Source organism: Odontesthes bonariensis, chromosome 16 (assembly GCF_027942865.1).
Source record: "Odontesthes bonariensis isolate fOdoBon6 chromosome 16, fOdoBon6.hap1, whole genome shotgun sequence".
NCBI lineage: Eukaryota > Metazoa > Chordata > Actinopteri > Atheriniformes > Atherinopsidae > Odontesthes > Odontesthes bonariensis.
In genome coordinates, this window is record NC_134521.1 from 35,123,044 (window position 1) to 35,138,719 (window position 15,676).

Consider the following 15,676-nt stretch of genomic DNA (forward strand, 5'->3'; position numbering starts at 1 on the left):
TTTCTGTAGTTTTTATGTAGAAGCCTCGCTCCACTGTCTGTTTCCTTGAATGACTTGCTGCTATCAGTTGTGTGTTTTGCCTTTAAATGATATTTTAGACTGGAACTACTACGCTGAGAAGACAATTCAACTTGGCAGTGTTTACAGATGACTTTAGTTCTGTCGACTCCGTCGTCTGGAAGAACTTTAAAATGAAAATGGCAGAGTAAAAGTTCCGTACCCTTCTCCATGTTTGGTGGATCCGGCGTAGTGGGTTGAGCAGGCGCCTAATGTACAGAGGCTATAGTCCTCGCTGCAGCTGGCCCCGGTTCGAGTCCCGCATCGGATGGCCCTGTGCTGTATGTCGTTCCCCCTCTCTCTGCCCCCTGCTTCCTGTCTCTCTGAACTTTCCTATCCATAAAAGGCCAATTTAAAAAAAAAAAAAAAAAACTGCATTAATGCGCGATAAAATATTTATCTGCGTTAAATAATCAACGAGTTAACTCGCCCAGCCCTAATTTTAACATAGTAATTTTTAATTTCATTCATTTGAATTAGACGCGGGGGTGTGAATGAACATCCTCTGCAGACCTAAACACCTGAAATGTGTCCCAACTGGGACAATGTGTAACATCCAGTGTTGTTTAGCTCATCAAATCTCCACATCAGTGCAGTAAGATAGAGTTGGACCTCTCAACGCTTATCCTCCTCTTTTGTTTTTTCCTCCTCATACCAGTTTCAGTGACGAGCTCCAGGCGGCAGTGCGCCTCCTCGCCCCCAAGTGTGACATCTCCTTCCTCGTCTCAGAGGACGGCAGCGGGAAGGGTGCTGCCATGGTGACGGCTGTGGCCCAGCGACTGGCTCTCCAGTCCCGGCTGTTAGAGGACAGTGACGGTGATGATGACGAGGAAGATGAAGAGGACGACCCAGACGAGGATAAATGAGAGGAGGCGCTTTAAAGCAGAGCAACTTTTAGCCTTGAAACATTTTTGGAAAGCTGATCTTTATTTGACTTTATTAAAAGTAAAGTGTGATCATCAGATGTGTAATCGATGTATCAGAAGGAGCTAAATTAAACCAAATATGTTGCAGCGCAGCTGATGATTTTCCACCAGCGTCAATAAAAAAAATTACTTGGTAACAAAACTCATCAGAATTTATTTGCAGATTACTTTTTATATCAGTTTTCTACATTTGGGTTGTTCACAAATAAATGTAGTGTATTAAAACATGCTGGATATAAACTGCTGTTAGTACCAAAATGGTGCTTGATTTTGCTTCAGCGCTGCTCTTTTCTGAGTTTAACCTGGTTTAAGATGATGCTCTCTGCTGCTGAAGACCGAAGCTTTGCCCATCAATGTTTAGGGACAAATATTCTAAGAATAAAATGTTGGTTTTGGACAGATTTTTGTATGTATTCTTATTTTTTGTGTTTTATTCTTAAAACACCACAATGTGTCATCTAGTGTTGCACCGCTACCGATACCAGTATCGGGCGGGGCCCTGATCGGCACTAAAATGGTGGTATCGGTATCGGCGAGTACCAACAAATAGGGCACCGATACCATTTACCGATACTTGTATGACACTTGAACGTAGCCCTCTCTCTCACGACACTCGCTACACTGTGTTGTGATCACTGTGCAGCTATCGCTATTGGCCTGCTCCAGACCAATGAGAGCGGGCCAATAGCCGCTCTTAACCAATGCCGGGGCAGCTTTTTCTATGTGTGAGGAGCAAGACGTCTGGCGACACGGCACTCTGTCAGCTGGGGAGGGTGTCGTTCGCAGTCATCTAGAGCTTCCGGCGACGAAGACAGCTAGCCAGGGGGAGTTTGCAGCGCGAGTGTAAGGAGGGGAGGCTGGGTGCCTCCTGTAGTCAAAACAGGGTCCACATCAGAGAGTGCTGGGCCGCCATCGCTCCCTGTGCGGTCGTGACAGCGCACTACCAGCCGACAGCCAGTTACCGTCTTCGCCGTCCAGCAAAGCCGTTACCCCGGGGAGTTGGACGGCGGCACAAGCTCAGACCCCGGGGGAGGGTCTCGCCAAAGTGGGCGAGTTAAGTATTCCTCTCCTTTTAACTTCGTGTTTTAGTGTTTATGTATAGGTTGACCTATTGTTATGTGGTATTAATTGGTGGGGTTGCGTGGGGAGGAGTGAAGGGTCTGTGTGTAAAGCGTGCCTTAAACCTACTGAAGCTAGCCTGACTTGTAGTGGGTTTTCATTCCGTGTGCTGTGTTAAGGGTTAAGGCCCATTTATGCCCTACGGTAATTACGGAAACGGACGTTTTCACCCGGTTCCGGGGGTCGTTTCATCCGTCAGTTTGTCCGTAGGTCAAGAGCTTAGCAATCCGGTGAGCTCCGGGCGAAACGGAGCAATACCAGAGGAATTTGTGGGGGCAGTAGAGAGTCAGGAGCGTGTTGGCTCCGGAAGTTATGGAGGAAGAAGAAGAACGAAGAGTAGGAGATTTAAAAATGGCGGTAATGGAGGAGAGGATTTGTGAGATGGTCAGGGGGTATATACATTTGTATGATGCCACGGTGCCTGGGCACCGTCACAAACAACGCTGTAGAGAACTGCAACTTCCTCAATTGATGCCATGTTTCTCAAACCCGCGGCCGACAATGACTCAATATATACCGCCCTCTAGAGGATTTCTTACGGACGTGCGCAATACGGACGGAGGTATAAACAGAAGCTCCGGGAGCAACGTATGGACCGGACAGACGAATTTCGTCCGGTTCCGTAGGGCATAAATGGGCCTTAAGCCTGTCGTGTGTTTCGCGACCAAGGAAGCCTGCGTTCCCAATCCTTCTCTCTCTCCATTAGCTCGGAGACCCCCACCCCATGTGTTTTATGAACTTGTAAACCAGGGGTGTCAAACTGGTCCATGAAAGGGCTGTGTGGGTGCAGGTTTTTGTTCCAACCCTGTGACAGCACAGCTGACTTGTTTCATTCAATCAACTGCACTGAAGGTCTTACCAGTTCAGTTGATTGAAGGAAACAAGTCAGCTAGTGTTTAGTGCTTATTTGTAGTCACATGTCAAAGCATATCAGCGCTGGGCTCAGTGGAACAGAGCTCCCGCAGGAAGTCCGTCAGACTGAGCATCGACTTCCAGTTATCATTTGTATTTATAGCCTCATAGGTTGGACTCACACTCGACCGAGTATGATTGGACATGAGTAGGTTCAACATGCTTCGTCATATTCTCTGGATCAGCCCAAAACAATGTGTGTGTGTGAATCTGCCCTTGCTTTCCCAGGCTTTCCCAATTGTTTTGTCTTCCTATTCCTGGGTCACTTTAGGTCATCATGGAAAAGTACTGAGACTATTTCATTCATAATGTCTAAGAACAAAGCCAATTTTAACAATCCCCCTTTTGAAGTGATTTTATCATTTCATAAAATCATTCATAACTGAGGTAGGAATGTAATCTTCTGTATTGTGTCACATCTGTATTAGCAGTAGCAAGTTTTTAGCAGCCCCCCCAAACTGCAAGACGCCACTTACCTTTTGAGATGTAGCACAACCAGCTAGGAGATTTCTGCCATCTCCATTTTGAAGTGACTTCATGTGTTATTATGTAAGCTTATGTGTAAGCTGGTCTTCTTTGCAATTCCAGCAGCAAGCAAGTCTTCATTGCACAGGCATGTGGAAATAATAAAAATAATTCTAATGCTTAAGCTACACTTTCTATATCAGGACTATTCCATCATTTTACTCGGAACAGAAACTCTTTCCGAGAGGGTTAAGACCTTCATAAGTCACTGATTGTAACTCTGCAAATAAGCACATTTAGAAAATAATTGTGATGCGTTAGCAAAAAACCTTCTAAATCAGGAGTATTAATCAAGATTCCAGAAATAGAGACTCTTTTCTAGTAAGTTTAAAACCTTCCTCACTCAACTGATAATAACTCCGCAAATGAGCACATTTCTTAATAGATTATATGTAGAAAATAATATTTTGCTATATGTATTGTGTGTGTGTGGCCCCGAACCCATCCTCTGTGTGGACTCTTTGTTCATAATGGCCTAAAACCTTATGTGGTTCACAAGGCCTTGCTCCCCCATAAGTACCATCTCAACGCAACACTGATTAATTAAAAATTATCACATCATTTCTAAACTACTGACACTCAAACATTGCTTAAGGCGATTAACATTACCAGCAGGCTCGTCCACCGTTTGCAGCGAATAGGAGCGAAAACCCGATGGCTGAACCGGGAAAAATTCTCCTATGGCCCCAGTTCCACTTGGCGACCGACCAACTTATTACCGTTCAAAGTCTAAGGTCCCGCTCCAAACAGCCGAGTCACCTCACTGGCAATGGTCATACTAATGATTGGTTGATTATACCCACAAAATGATTAATCAGCTTAATGATTACATGAAATACAACAGATGAACAAATACAATTTTTTATGATGACCACATGACGAGTCGTGTGGTCTCTTGTGATCCAATCCTGTCACTCCTTGGTGCTTGGTTCTCCTCTTGGCTGAACATCAGTTCAGCATTCTGATCCGGACCTAATCTTGGAAGGAGACGTCACCAGTACGTTGCTTCCCTGAGGGATATTCACCATCCCTCTCCCTAACTAATTTTCTTTTGGGATAATTTCGTTGTGTAGTTCTCCACCATCATCTTGGCATGATGGGCAAGGCCTCCCAGAACTCAAGCTTATGAGTCCTTCGGCCGTACGTCCTGTAGTGGTTCTGAATCTGTGGAATAATATTAGCAAATCTCGCAGCGCAGTAGTGCAAAATGTCATTTGCACTGTATTTTTATACTTAGGGCATCTCTCTTTGAAAGGTTCAAGCCTAATGCCCAATTCATCATTTATTTATTTTTCATATGGACCCCAAACCAAAACAAAACCAAAATAAACAAAATAAAAGAAAATCAAATCAAAGAAATCATAAAATAAACATAAACCAAAACAAAACAACTGGCCAGTTGGTATAACCCTTGCTTTTAGGAACCAGAATAGTCATCAAGCTGCTGTGCAGCCCTAATGAGAAATCCAGTACCATCACCTTATTTTGCTGTGCAAAAACTTCAAATCATTTAGGGAACACATCACCACGGAGACAACATCAACACAGTTGGTATAATCCTTGTTCTTAGGACAATACGAGAATTCTCACCAAGTTGCTGTCCAGCATTCATGAGAACTTCTGTATTGTCCACTTATTCTGCTGTGGAAAAATCGTCAGACAGTTTTGGGATCATGACAACACACAAACAACACTCAACACCAGACACCACAGGTTAGAACAACAAATGACAGACAACAGATGACAAACATATATCGCATTTCTGGGTTTGCTCAAGCAAACCTCATGTTTTCATTGGGGCCTAAGTATACAAACAGTGGTCTTCATATTCTGAGTATGATTCCATGTCTTCCTCTTCCAGGTCAGGGAAGTCTTCCAGAATTGATTAATAAAAGGGCAGTGCAGGTAACTTATTATCAATAACCGTAGTGATGCATTTTACACAGAGCTGGTGAATACACAGTATGCAGCAACAACCACACAAGGTAAAATGCAAAAGAAGACAAAAACACACACAGAATTTTTGGGAAAATTTGAGAAGTAAACCATGATTAATTGTTAATTAATCGCCGAACTGCTCCACTGCAGTTTCTCCTCCTGTGTTGTTCTCTGCTGCAGGACAGAAATGTTTGTCAGAACTTATCATTTGACTCGCATATAAAACAGGTTTCTAGGACTGCCTTCTTTCATCTTCGTAATATTGTTAAAATCAGGAACATCTTGTCTCAGAGTGATGCAGAAAAACTAGTCCATGCATTTGTTACTTCAAGATTGGACTACTGTAATTCTTTATTATTGGGCTGTCCCACATATTCTCTGAAAAGCCTTCAGTTGATCCAAAATGCTGCAGCCAGAGTTCTGATGAGAACTAACAGGAGAGATCATATTTCTCCAGTTTTAGCTTCTCTTCATTGGCTCCCTGTTAAATTCAGAATAGAATTTAAGATTCTTCTCCTCACATATAAAGCTCTTAATGACCGAGCTCCATCATATCTTAAAGATCTCATTGTAAGATATTTTCCTAACAGAGCACTTCGTTCCCAAACTGCAGGTTTACTTGAGGTTCCCAGAGTTTCTAAAAGTAGAATGGGAGGCAGAGCCTTCAGTTATCAGGCCCCTCTCTTGTGGAATAAGCTGCCAGTAAATGTCCGGGAAGCAGACACCCTTTCCACTTTTAAGACCAGGCTTAAAACTTTCCTTTTTTATAAAGCTTATAGTTAGGTCTGTTGAATCTGATAGTGTATCTGCTAGTGTGTCTTGTTCTGCCTCCACCTCTGGCACCCTCTATACTTTCATTACCCCCTACCCGAACCAGGGTTTGAATCCCCACCCCGCTGTGACTGGTGTGCAGTTGGTGAGAGGCTGAGGTAGCTTGTGGCTGTAAAAAGATGGTTGTTGTGGTGTGAGGAGCAGATCTATATAGGGAGTATAGGGAATTACTCACTGAGTCTGGTCCTTTATTTTATTATTTATTTTTTCGTTAGCACAAGTTTCTTGTGTTTACCTTGAATAGGGATGGCTCAGGTGATCCTGAAACATCCCATAGTTAAGCTGCTATAGGACTAGACTGCTGGGGGGCCTCATCTGTCACACCTACTTTACTCTCTTTATGTATATGTGACATTATTGTGGTCATTAACTCGTGTTTCCCTGTTCCAACAGATATCCTTTGAATGGTACAGTGCCACCGCCGCTGCGGCCCTCCCCCCCTTTCTGTCTTCTCAAACCCCAGCTGGTCGAGGCGGATGGCCACCCTTCCTGAGTCTGGTTCTGCCAGAGGTTTCTTCCTGTTAAAAGGGAGTCGTTTCTCTCCACAGTCGCCTCAGGCACGCTCAGGCCGGGAGATTGGACTGAAAAACAAAAAGTTTTCAGTGCAATCTGTTGGTTTTCTTAGCTAGGAAATTGTTTTTGAATTGGCTCTATATGAACGAATTGGATTATTTTATGAATTATGATTATTATTAATTAATTGAATTCCAATTGGCTTGAATTGGACTTACTATCTAAGTGCCTTGAGATGACATTTGTTGTATTTGGCGCTATATAAATAAAAATGAATTGAATTGAATTGAATTTGTGGTGAGATCTTATTTTGGGAGCAGCACAGCATCAAGAAAGCAGACATTTCTTTTCAATGACTAACTGATTAACTTGTTTAGGATAATTATTGTCTGTCCTCTCGTAATTCAGGTCAGAGCGTTAAAAATAAAATTTCAGCATAATCTGCTTAATTCTCACTTGTTAGTTTGTAATAATGTTGTTTAATTCTTAACAGTGGCTGTGTTTCGTGATGCTGAGCCGTACACAGACAGTTCAGGATCAGCATTAAGTTTTTTTCCGGTTCTAATTGAATTAGAAACACCTCATGTGGTACCAACGGCGTGACATCAGAGCTGTTCCTAACCATAACATGATACCATAACATGTTTCCATACAGATATTAAAAACATAGGTTAATTTCATTTCTTTATTTATCCTAATTCATCCTTTATTTTTTCTGTGAGGTGAGCGTTGTGGCCCTGTGCTCCTTTCCTTCCAGTGTGTGTGGCGTGTGTGTGCGTGCGTGGCTTTATATGTGAGGGTGCATGTGTCTGTATGTGGCCTTGGGTTTCACTGCTTTGTTTTATTTGAACGCTCTTTGTTCCACATTTTCTTGGATGAGAAGTGCTATATAAATAACGTCTGATTGATTGATCGATTTAGTGCACTGGATTAAAAACTTTCTGGTCATCTCTAATGGAACGTCTTCCGATGAACCAAAACACCTGATTAACACTGTTCTCACAGAACATTTCATTCATCCCATTCATATCCTTTTTCTTTCAACCACATGTTAAGACTAAGCACAGTTCGAATTTCCATCACGCCACCTATTGGCGTCCTCCTCCTCCCCCCTCAGGTAGCCCTTGTCCCCCAAGCCGTTAGTGCCCCCTTTGGGATCTCCTCAGCCCCCACTCACCATGGTCATTGCGTGGTAACCGCACCACCGCGGAGGAAAATGGGACAGACAGCCAAGACTTCCGGTTGCTGTCAAGGTAATATAAAAACCCGAAGTCTGGAATGCGTGCGCGTGTGCCCTCACCTGAGATTCAGTATTTTCTGTTTGCCGTAGCTGCTCTGTGAGCTGCTCTGTCCACTGAACCACAGCTCGTGATGAGTCAAGAGAAGCCTGCACGTGCGCTCTCCAGTCCAACGGTTCCACACTTTGAATTCATTCAGTTATTTCACACATTCATACAAGTCCTCATACTGTCCCAAAAAAGGGTGTGGACAGGGTATTTTCTCCCCGTCCAGGCCTCATGCGGGACAACCTGACAACATTCATATATAGGTCATATATATTATATATCATATAAAATATTAGGTTAAATAATGCATAATTTAATGCATAATAGGGATATCTTCAGCCAAAGCTAAATCTGTGTGTCTGCACAGATTTTGTTTTGGCTAACCAAGCTGCACTCTGCTCACTGTTTTTAAATGCGCCATCAAAACAAACCTTGACTTGTCTTGTTATGGCTCAGTCTTTGCTGCAGCTGTCCCTCTGTTCCTCTCCTAATGGATTTAAACCTATTTGCTTTTTTTTTTTTTTTTTTTTTTTTAAGAGAGCATATTAATTGTTTCATAGATCTGCTGCATGTAAATAGTTAAATGATTTCATTAAATAGTCAAATGGTTTAGTTTGAGTCTAAATATTGGTGATAACTATTGACTCAGAATTGGTGAAAAGAGGCAGAGAAAAATTAGAGCAGCTAAAATTTTAAAGTCAAGTTAATATCTCCTAATAACAATAAAGGCTAACCTTTAATAACTTTAAGATGATATCAAATTGTTTGACATCTGACTGTCTGGCCGTGATATTAAATCCTAAATCCTGGTTGTTTAACCTCATGTCACATGGTCTGACTGTCTGATCTCAGTTCTGCTTCAGGTGGAAAACAAAGTTTCAATTTGTAGAACATTTTTTCAGATTGTTTTTTAATTAAAGGAGCAAATATCCTAAACACTCTGCTTGTGCATTTGACTTTAGCTCTTTAAGAGAGATGTTAAATCTTGTTTCAGCCAAACACTGTGTTGTTCCTGGATTTATTTTGGACATTTTATTGTTTCTTATCTCATCATTACGATTTTTGCATTGTAAAGCTGTTTCCAGTTTATCTACATACTTTGGTGTCTCTCCCAATCATATGCATGTTAAAATAGATGGATGAATTAATACTATTTGCTCTAGTACAAAACTAAACCCCCATTATAATCATTATATCATTATAAATTCAGGCCAATGATCACTCAGAGTCTGTTTGGATTGTTCTCACTCTCAGGGCTGAATGAGAGAAAAAAGGAAGCAGGGTTGAGAAAAGACAATCTTAGGGTGTGCGCATTTATGACAAAGAGAACAACTATAAAATTAAATTGGGAACATTATGGCTCAAAAAGCGTTTGAAGCTTTTCATTATTCATTATTCCTGTAATGCTGCTGCACAGCTGATCTTTAGTTAGTAACTTCAGACCTCAGGCCAAGCCTCCAAATCTGTTAATTTTTTCCTTATATGTCTCTTATTAGTGCATTGATGCTGAAAAAAAAAGATTAATTATTGTCAATGAGCTTTGGGATCAAATATATCATATATCAACTTTTTCCTTCTGTATTATGCATGTGCTTGATTCTTACTCTCTCGTTTGTTTTGAAAACATTTTGAACACACACACTCAGCCTCAGTGGAGCAAACTCGCACACTCTTTTTTTCTGCATTTCTCCAGTCTAATTTATCTGTCCCTCGTTTTACTTCTCACCTCGGGACCATTTTCTTTCCATCTTTCCAAAGTGTCAACAAGCATCGACCCCACCGAGCCGGGTCCAAATCCAGTCGTCAATCAATTTTTGTGACATATTCAAAAGTTATACACGTGTTATTCAAAGTAGATGGAAGACGTATTTGCCCAAATGCTGAAAGCAGGTGAAGAAGCTTCTATGCAGAACCTATACGTTCTGTGCGCTTCACCTCTCGGCAAAGCATTCGTTTTATTCCATCACTTTGCGGCACACCAAAAAAAATTTCTCCCCCCCTTTTTATCTATACCAAACCCCAATATTTTGAAACAGAACTACTTGAGATCTGCGTGATATGAGCAGTAAAATATCAATCAAGCAGGAACCCCACCCCACATTTGCATGAAAGTAAACGAAATCTGACCCTGTGTCCTACAGTTTAAATTTGTCCAGTCACACAGACCGCTTCGTAGCCCGGAAGTCCTCAATCCTTCGTCCCAACTACCGTCAGGGGAGAAGCCCTTCCGTCCCGGAATCCCACTAATTTTATATATCTAGTCGACCCGACTCAATTTCGGGAATTATAAACTACTTCGTCACACGGAGCTCTTCGTGCACGGAAACCTCTCAATTTTGAAGACAAGTTCCCCAAATGGGATGTTCATTTATAAAATGAATTTATCTTGTCTTTTATTTGTTCAAATTCACTTGTCAGGACACTTATTCACTTTCCCTGTGTGAGGCTATGTGTTTATACTTGACTTGTTACCATTCAATGCAAATATCAGACAGTACATTAACACTTGGATTTACCATGATCAGAGGACACCTTAATTCAGACAACTTAAAGCGATACTCTGGAATTTTCGACATTGGACCTCATTTCCGAGTCAACCAGAGTGTAAGAAATGTGTACAGATGTTTTTTTTTTTTTTTTTTTAAATTCCATGCAGCCCTTGTGAAACCACTGGTCGCTGTTGCTAAGCTAGCGCAAGTGATCGACTTTTGGTAGCCTGCCACAAGAAAACAGTCTTGCCCAATTCAATAAACACTCAAAGCACATCAGTTGTCTTGCCAGGCTATTTATGTCTACGGTCTCAACTCCACACAAACAACGCATGCGGCATGACGTCACTTTGCTGCCGTAAAGCAAAGCAGAACACGGCAGCAGCTTGAAGCTGGGGGCCGAATGTCCGCAGTGTGGAGGTGTTTTAATGTGGATGACAAAAACTATCAAAGACTGTGGGTGATAACTCACCAACTCTCATTTCAAAAAGAAAATAAAGCTAATCAAAAAAATAGCTCAATTGAACCCGAAAGAGAAACATGCCATTCCCGGAAATGGCTTACAAACTCAGCTGTTGTAAAAAACAGGAAGTGGAATGTCTTTCAAACTGTTAACCATTCCAAAATAATATGGGACTCCAAGAAAAAACCTAAGGGATTATTTGGGGGACATCTTAATATAAGAAGCCTTGTACCTAAATCTGACCAAATTCAGCATATATTAACAGAATCTAACCTTGATTATCTTAGCCTGTCTGAAACCTGGCTTCATGCTATCTCACCATCTGTTTTATTTTCTCCTTGTGTATTCCCTTAGTGTGCTCTCTCTCACCCCCTGTGCCATCTCTCTCTCCTCAGTCTGTCTCCTGCTCTCATTCACTCACCTGCAACCCGTTACCTATCAGCCACCTGTTCCTACTCCAGCAATCACCTCCCCAGTATATATGTCTCCTCGCCAGATCCTCGTCAATACTTTGGTCTTTTCTTGTCCCGTCCCGTGATATGAAATTCTAGTCTGCCTTCCTCGCCTTTGTGTTCTCGCCCTGGTCCCTGGTTTTTCCTCGTCCGTCCTTTTGAAAGTATTTTAGTCTGTTTTGTTATTTTTCTTAGTTTCATGTTCAGTTTAGTTTTTCAGCCTCCCGTCGTGTCTGCACCTGGGTCCTCCCTAAACACAACCATGACAGTAAATGAGGAAAGCAAAATACTTTCCAGAAAATTACAGTGCATTATTAAAGAATTCACTTGTAGGTTTACACACAAGAAAAAAAGAAGTAGTCTTCCATGGATAAATGCAGATATCCTGAAAAAAATGAAGGAGCGTGACTTTGCACTAAAAAGGGCCATCAAAACAAAAATGTCCCATGAAAAACACCATTTTGGAATGTTAAGGAACAGAGTAACAACTATGTTAAGAAAATCTAGGGCCAATTTCTTTCTGACAATAATCAGTGAGGCAAGAGGTAATTCGCAGGTAGTCTGGGATCAGCTGAAAAAATTAATGGGGCAAACCAAGAAAACCTCTTGAACTAACTGTGGATGAAAATCGCATCAGAGACCCAGCTAAAGTAGCTGCAACATTGAATCAGAACTTTGTTGACTCAGTCACAGCCATTGCTGAGTGCTTCCCATCTGTAAATGTTGAGATGTGTAAAGTTCCATCAACAGAACCTAATCTTGTTTTTACACATGCAACTGAAACAAACACTGAATCAATTATCAGAAAACTTAAACCGTCCAAAACTAAAGATGTGTATGGAATGGACACTATAATGCTCAAAAATATAAGTTCAGCACTAGTCAGTCCTATCACAAAAATCATTAATCAATCCATAAGCCAAGCAGCGTTCCCAATCACGTGGAAAACGGCCACTGTAGTACCCATTTTTAAATCAGAAAACCCACAATCTATCTCTAATTACAGACCTATTAGAGATAGATCCTTGAGAAATGGATATGTGAACAAATTACAGATCATTCAACCAACAGCTCCTTTCATCTTCACCCACTTCAATTTGGATTTCGACCAAACCATTCAACTGAGTCAGCTAATTGTTATTTAATTGAGAATATCAAGTTATCACTTGACAATAACAACACTATAGGGGCAGTTTTCCTTGACCTTAAAAAGGCATTTGATACAGTAAAGCACCATATTCTATTGGCCAAATTATCCATTTTTAACTTCTCTGACAATGCAATAAAATGGATACATTCTTATCTCTCTCAGCGCTCACAAACTGTCCGTATTGCTAATAATCAGTCCGAACCTCTCTCTGTGACGACTGGCCTGCTGCAGGGTTCCATATTAGCACCTGTCTTATTTTGCATGTATGTTAATGACCTATCATTGATATGCCCAGATGTTAATATTCAAATGTATGCTGATGACACGGTTTTGTATGAACACAGATCCTCAAAAACTGAGGTTGCTGCCAAACTCACAAATGTAATGGTTAAAAGTACAAACTGGTTAAATCACTGTTGTTTACAACTCAATGTCTCCAAAACTGTAGTTATGTGTTTCGCCAAATCACATAAAGTAATCCTAGATGCAGATATTATAGTGTCAGGATAAAAATTACAAATTGTTCAAGAATACAAATACTTGGGCATTCATCTGGACTCCAAACTTAATTTTAGGTCACATGTAAAACAAACTTAAAAAAAGTCAAATTTAATTTAGCAAATTTCAGATTTATTAGAAATTCTATGTCCTTTTAAGCTGCCAAAATGTACATGCACTCAATGATTCTCTCATTTCACATATTGTCTAACAAGCTGGTCTCAGACTAACCCCACCTCTCTGAAACCGTTACAGTCTTTATACAAGCAGACACTGAAAGTACTTGACAAGAAACCAAAACACATTCATCATTGCTTCATTGTATCAAAATACAATCTTTTAGGTTGGGACAATCTTATTAAGTACACGAATGTCTGTCAGACATACAAAATCCTACATGAGATGGCACCACTGTCATGGTTTTGTTCAGACTTCTGACCCACATACAGAGAAAACACTCCCAGAAGACACAGGACTCGGTAAAGCAAGTTTATTGTAAGATGATGTAAGCGTAAAGGGGGTTGTCAGGAACGGTGAGGCGGCTCTGGGCTTGATCCTCTGTAACACAGGACACAGGGTTAGGAAAGGAGGAAGTTAATGCAGCAGGCAGCAGACTTACTTCGGGGCGAGTTTCCTCCGCTGGGGAGAGGTGGGCGAGATTCAGGAATGGCTGTGTTAGGAGTGTGTTATGTATTTACCTTATTTTAGGTAAATAACAAGGAGACAGGCAGGAGTCAGGTTGCCAATCGTTTACTCAAGACTGAACTGACAGTATACAGGAAATCAGCTGGTACGGTAGCCTCTTAGGGCCAAACATAATGACAGGCTCAGTACTTAACATTTCCTTCCCCCATATTCTGTGAGACTAAACCAAGAGTTCTCTTGAGATAACAGCCTGTATGAATAACATAATAACACAACAACATATTCAAAAAGGATATGGCCTTTCTTCAGCAAGGAATAAGCTACAAGTCCAGACGGTCAGGAGGCCGCCGCTCGCGCATGGGGTACCGGTGAAGATGGTGATCCACCGGAGATGGCGGCGGCGCTGGTTCCACTGTCGGTGCGGGCTGGGGGACCTGGTCTGTAGCGTCGTCCTCCTGAAGTGTGGCCGGCAGGTTGTCCGAGGTAGTCAGGCCCTCCGCAGTGTCAGCCTGGCCGGTGATGTCTAGTGCTAGAGAGTCCATAGGCTCCGAGGCGGGGCCCTTGGTGGCCAACAGTTGGTCAGTATGACGACGCCACACTGTATCTTTGCTGGTGCGTACTTGGTATGACAGCGGACCAGTGATGGCAACAATTTCTGCGGGCACCCGCCTGGGACCGCTTAGGTAATTGCGAGCTAGGACAGAGTCTCCTACGTGAAAAGACCGTGGTGTGGCTGACCTACGTCGGCTCTGTTCTTGCTGACTGTTCTGAACAATTTGGCTCCTCGATGGAGGACGTATGCAGTCCAGTTGGGTGCGCAACGCTCTTTTCAGGAGGAGCTCAGCAGGCGACACCTTAGTGGTGCTGTGTGGCGTGTTCCGGTAAGTCAGCAGGAAACTGTACAGTCGCTGATGAAGGGAGCCTTGGGCCACTGATGCCTTTAGACTGTGTTTTAAGGTTTGCACAAATCTCTCAGCTAGACCAGTGGTGGACGGGTGGTAAGGTGCTGACTTAATGTGTTGAATTCCATTCATTTTGAGGAAAGCCTCCATCTCTTCCGCGACAAACTGGGGCCCGTTGTCACTCACCAGCTGTTCCGGTATTCCATACCGGCTGAACATTTCCTCCAGTCGCTCAATCGTTTTCCTGGCAGTTGTAGACCTCATGATGGCCACGTCCGGCCATTTGCTGTGCGTGTCCACCACCACCAGGAACATTCTGTCCTCGAATGGGCCCGCAAAGTCTATATATATGCGCTGCCACGGCTCAGCGGGCCATTCCCATGGATGGACTGCAGCTGATTGTGGTGCTTTTCGCACCGTCTGGCAGGTGGTGCAACGGCCTGCCTTTTCCTCAATGTGCTCAATGTACCCTTCTGCCCCACAGCAGACACCCTGACTGTAGTGAGAGTTCTGGTTGTCTGACCAAGTATGGTTTGGTGTCAGGTGAGTTTGAAATTCTTCTGCCTTTTATGATGGCATCCATTACGGTCGATAGCACCGGATCGTTCCGTGTGACATGTCTCACTTGTTTTGCGGTGACAGGGGTGTCGTCCACTTGCTGGAAGTAGAAGATGTCAGTTTGTCAGGTCGTTGACCTCACCACCGGGAGCGGTAGGCGGGAGAGGCCATCCGCGTTACCATGTAGTTCGGATCTGTGGTACTTGATGTTGTAGTTATGGCCTGACAGCAGCAGGGCCCACCTCTGCATTCTGCTTGCGGCCAATGGTGGAATGCCCGTGTGTGGTCCCAGAATGGCTGTAAGCGGTTTGTGGTCGGTCAGAAACGTGAATCTCCTTCCGAACAAATACTGGTGGAATTTTCTAATTCCGAACACGATGCTCAGAGCCTCTCGCTCGATCTGTGCATAGTT

The 15,676-nt window shown here is 42.6% G+C and overlaps 1 protein-coding gene across 1 annotated transcript in view; it reads left to right on the forward strand.

Moving 5' to 3' along the window:
• Window positions 1-1,385, forward strand: part of LOC142401502 (hexokinase-4-like) — a 33,539-nt gene extending 32,154 nt beyond the window's left edge. Inside the window, exon 11 of the mRNA XM_075486950.1 lies at window positions 716-1,385. Coding sequence (XP_075343065.1) covers window positions 716-923 — 208 coding nt within the window. The 3' untranslated portion in view covers window positions 924-1,385. The remainder of the gene's footprint in view (window positions 1-715) is intronic.
• The last annotated feature ends 14,291 nt before the right edge of the window (window positions 1,386-15,676 follow it).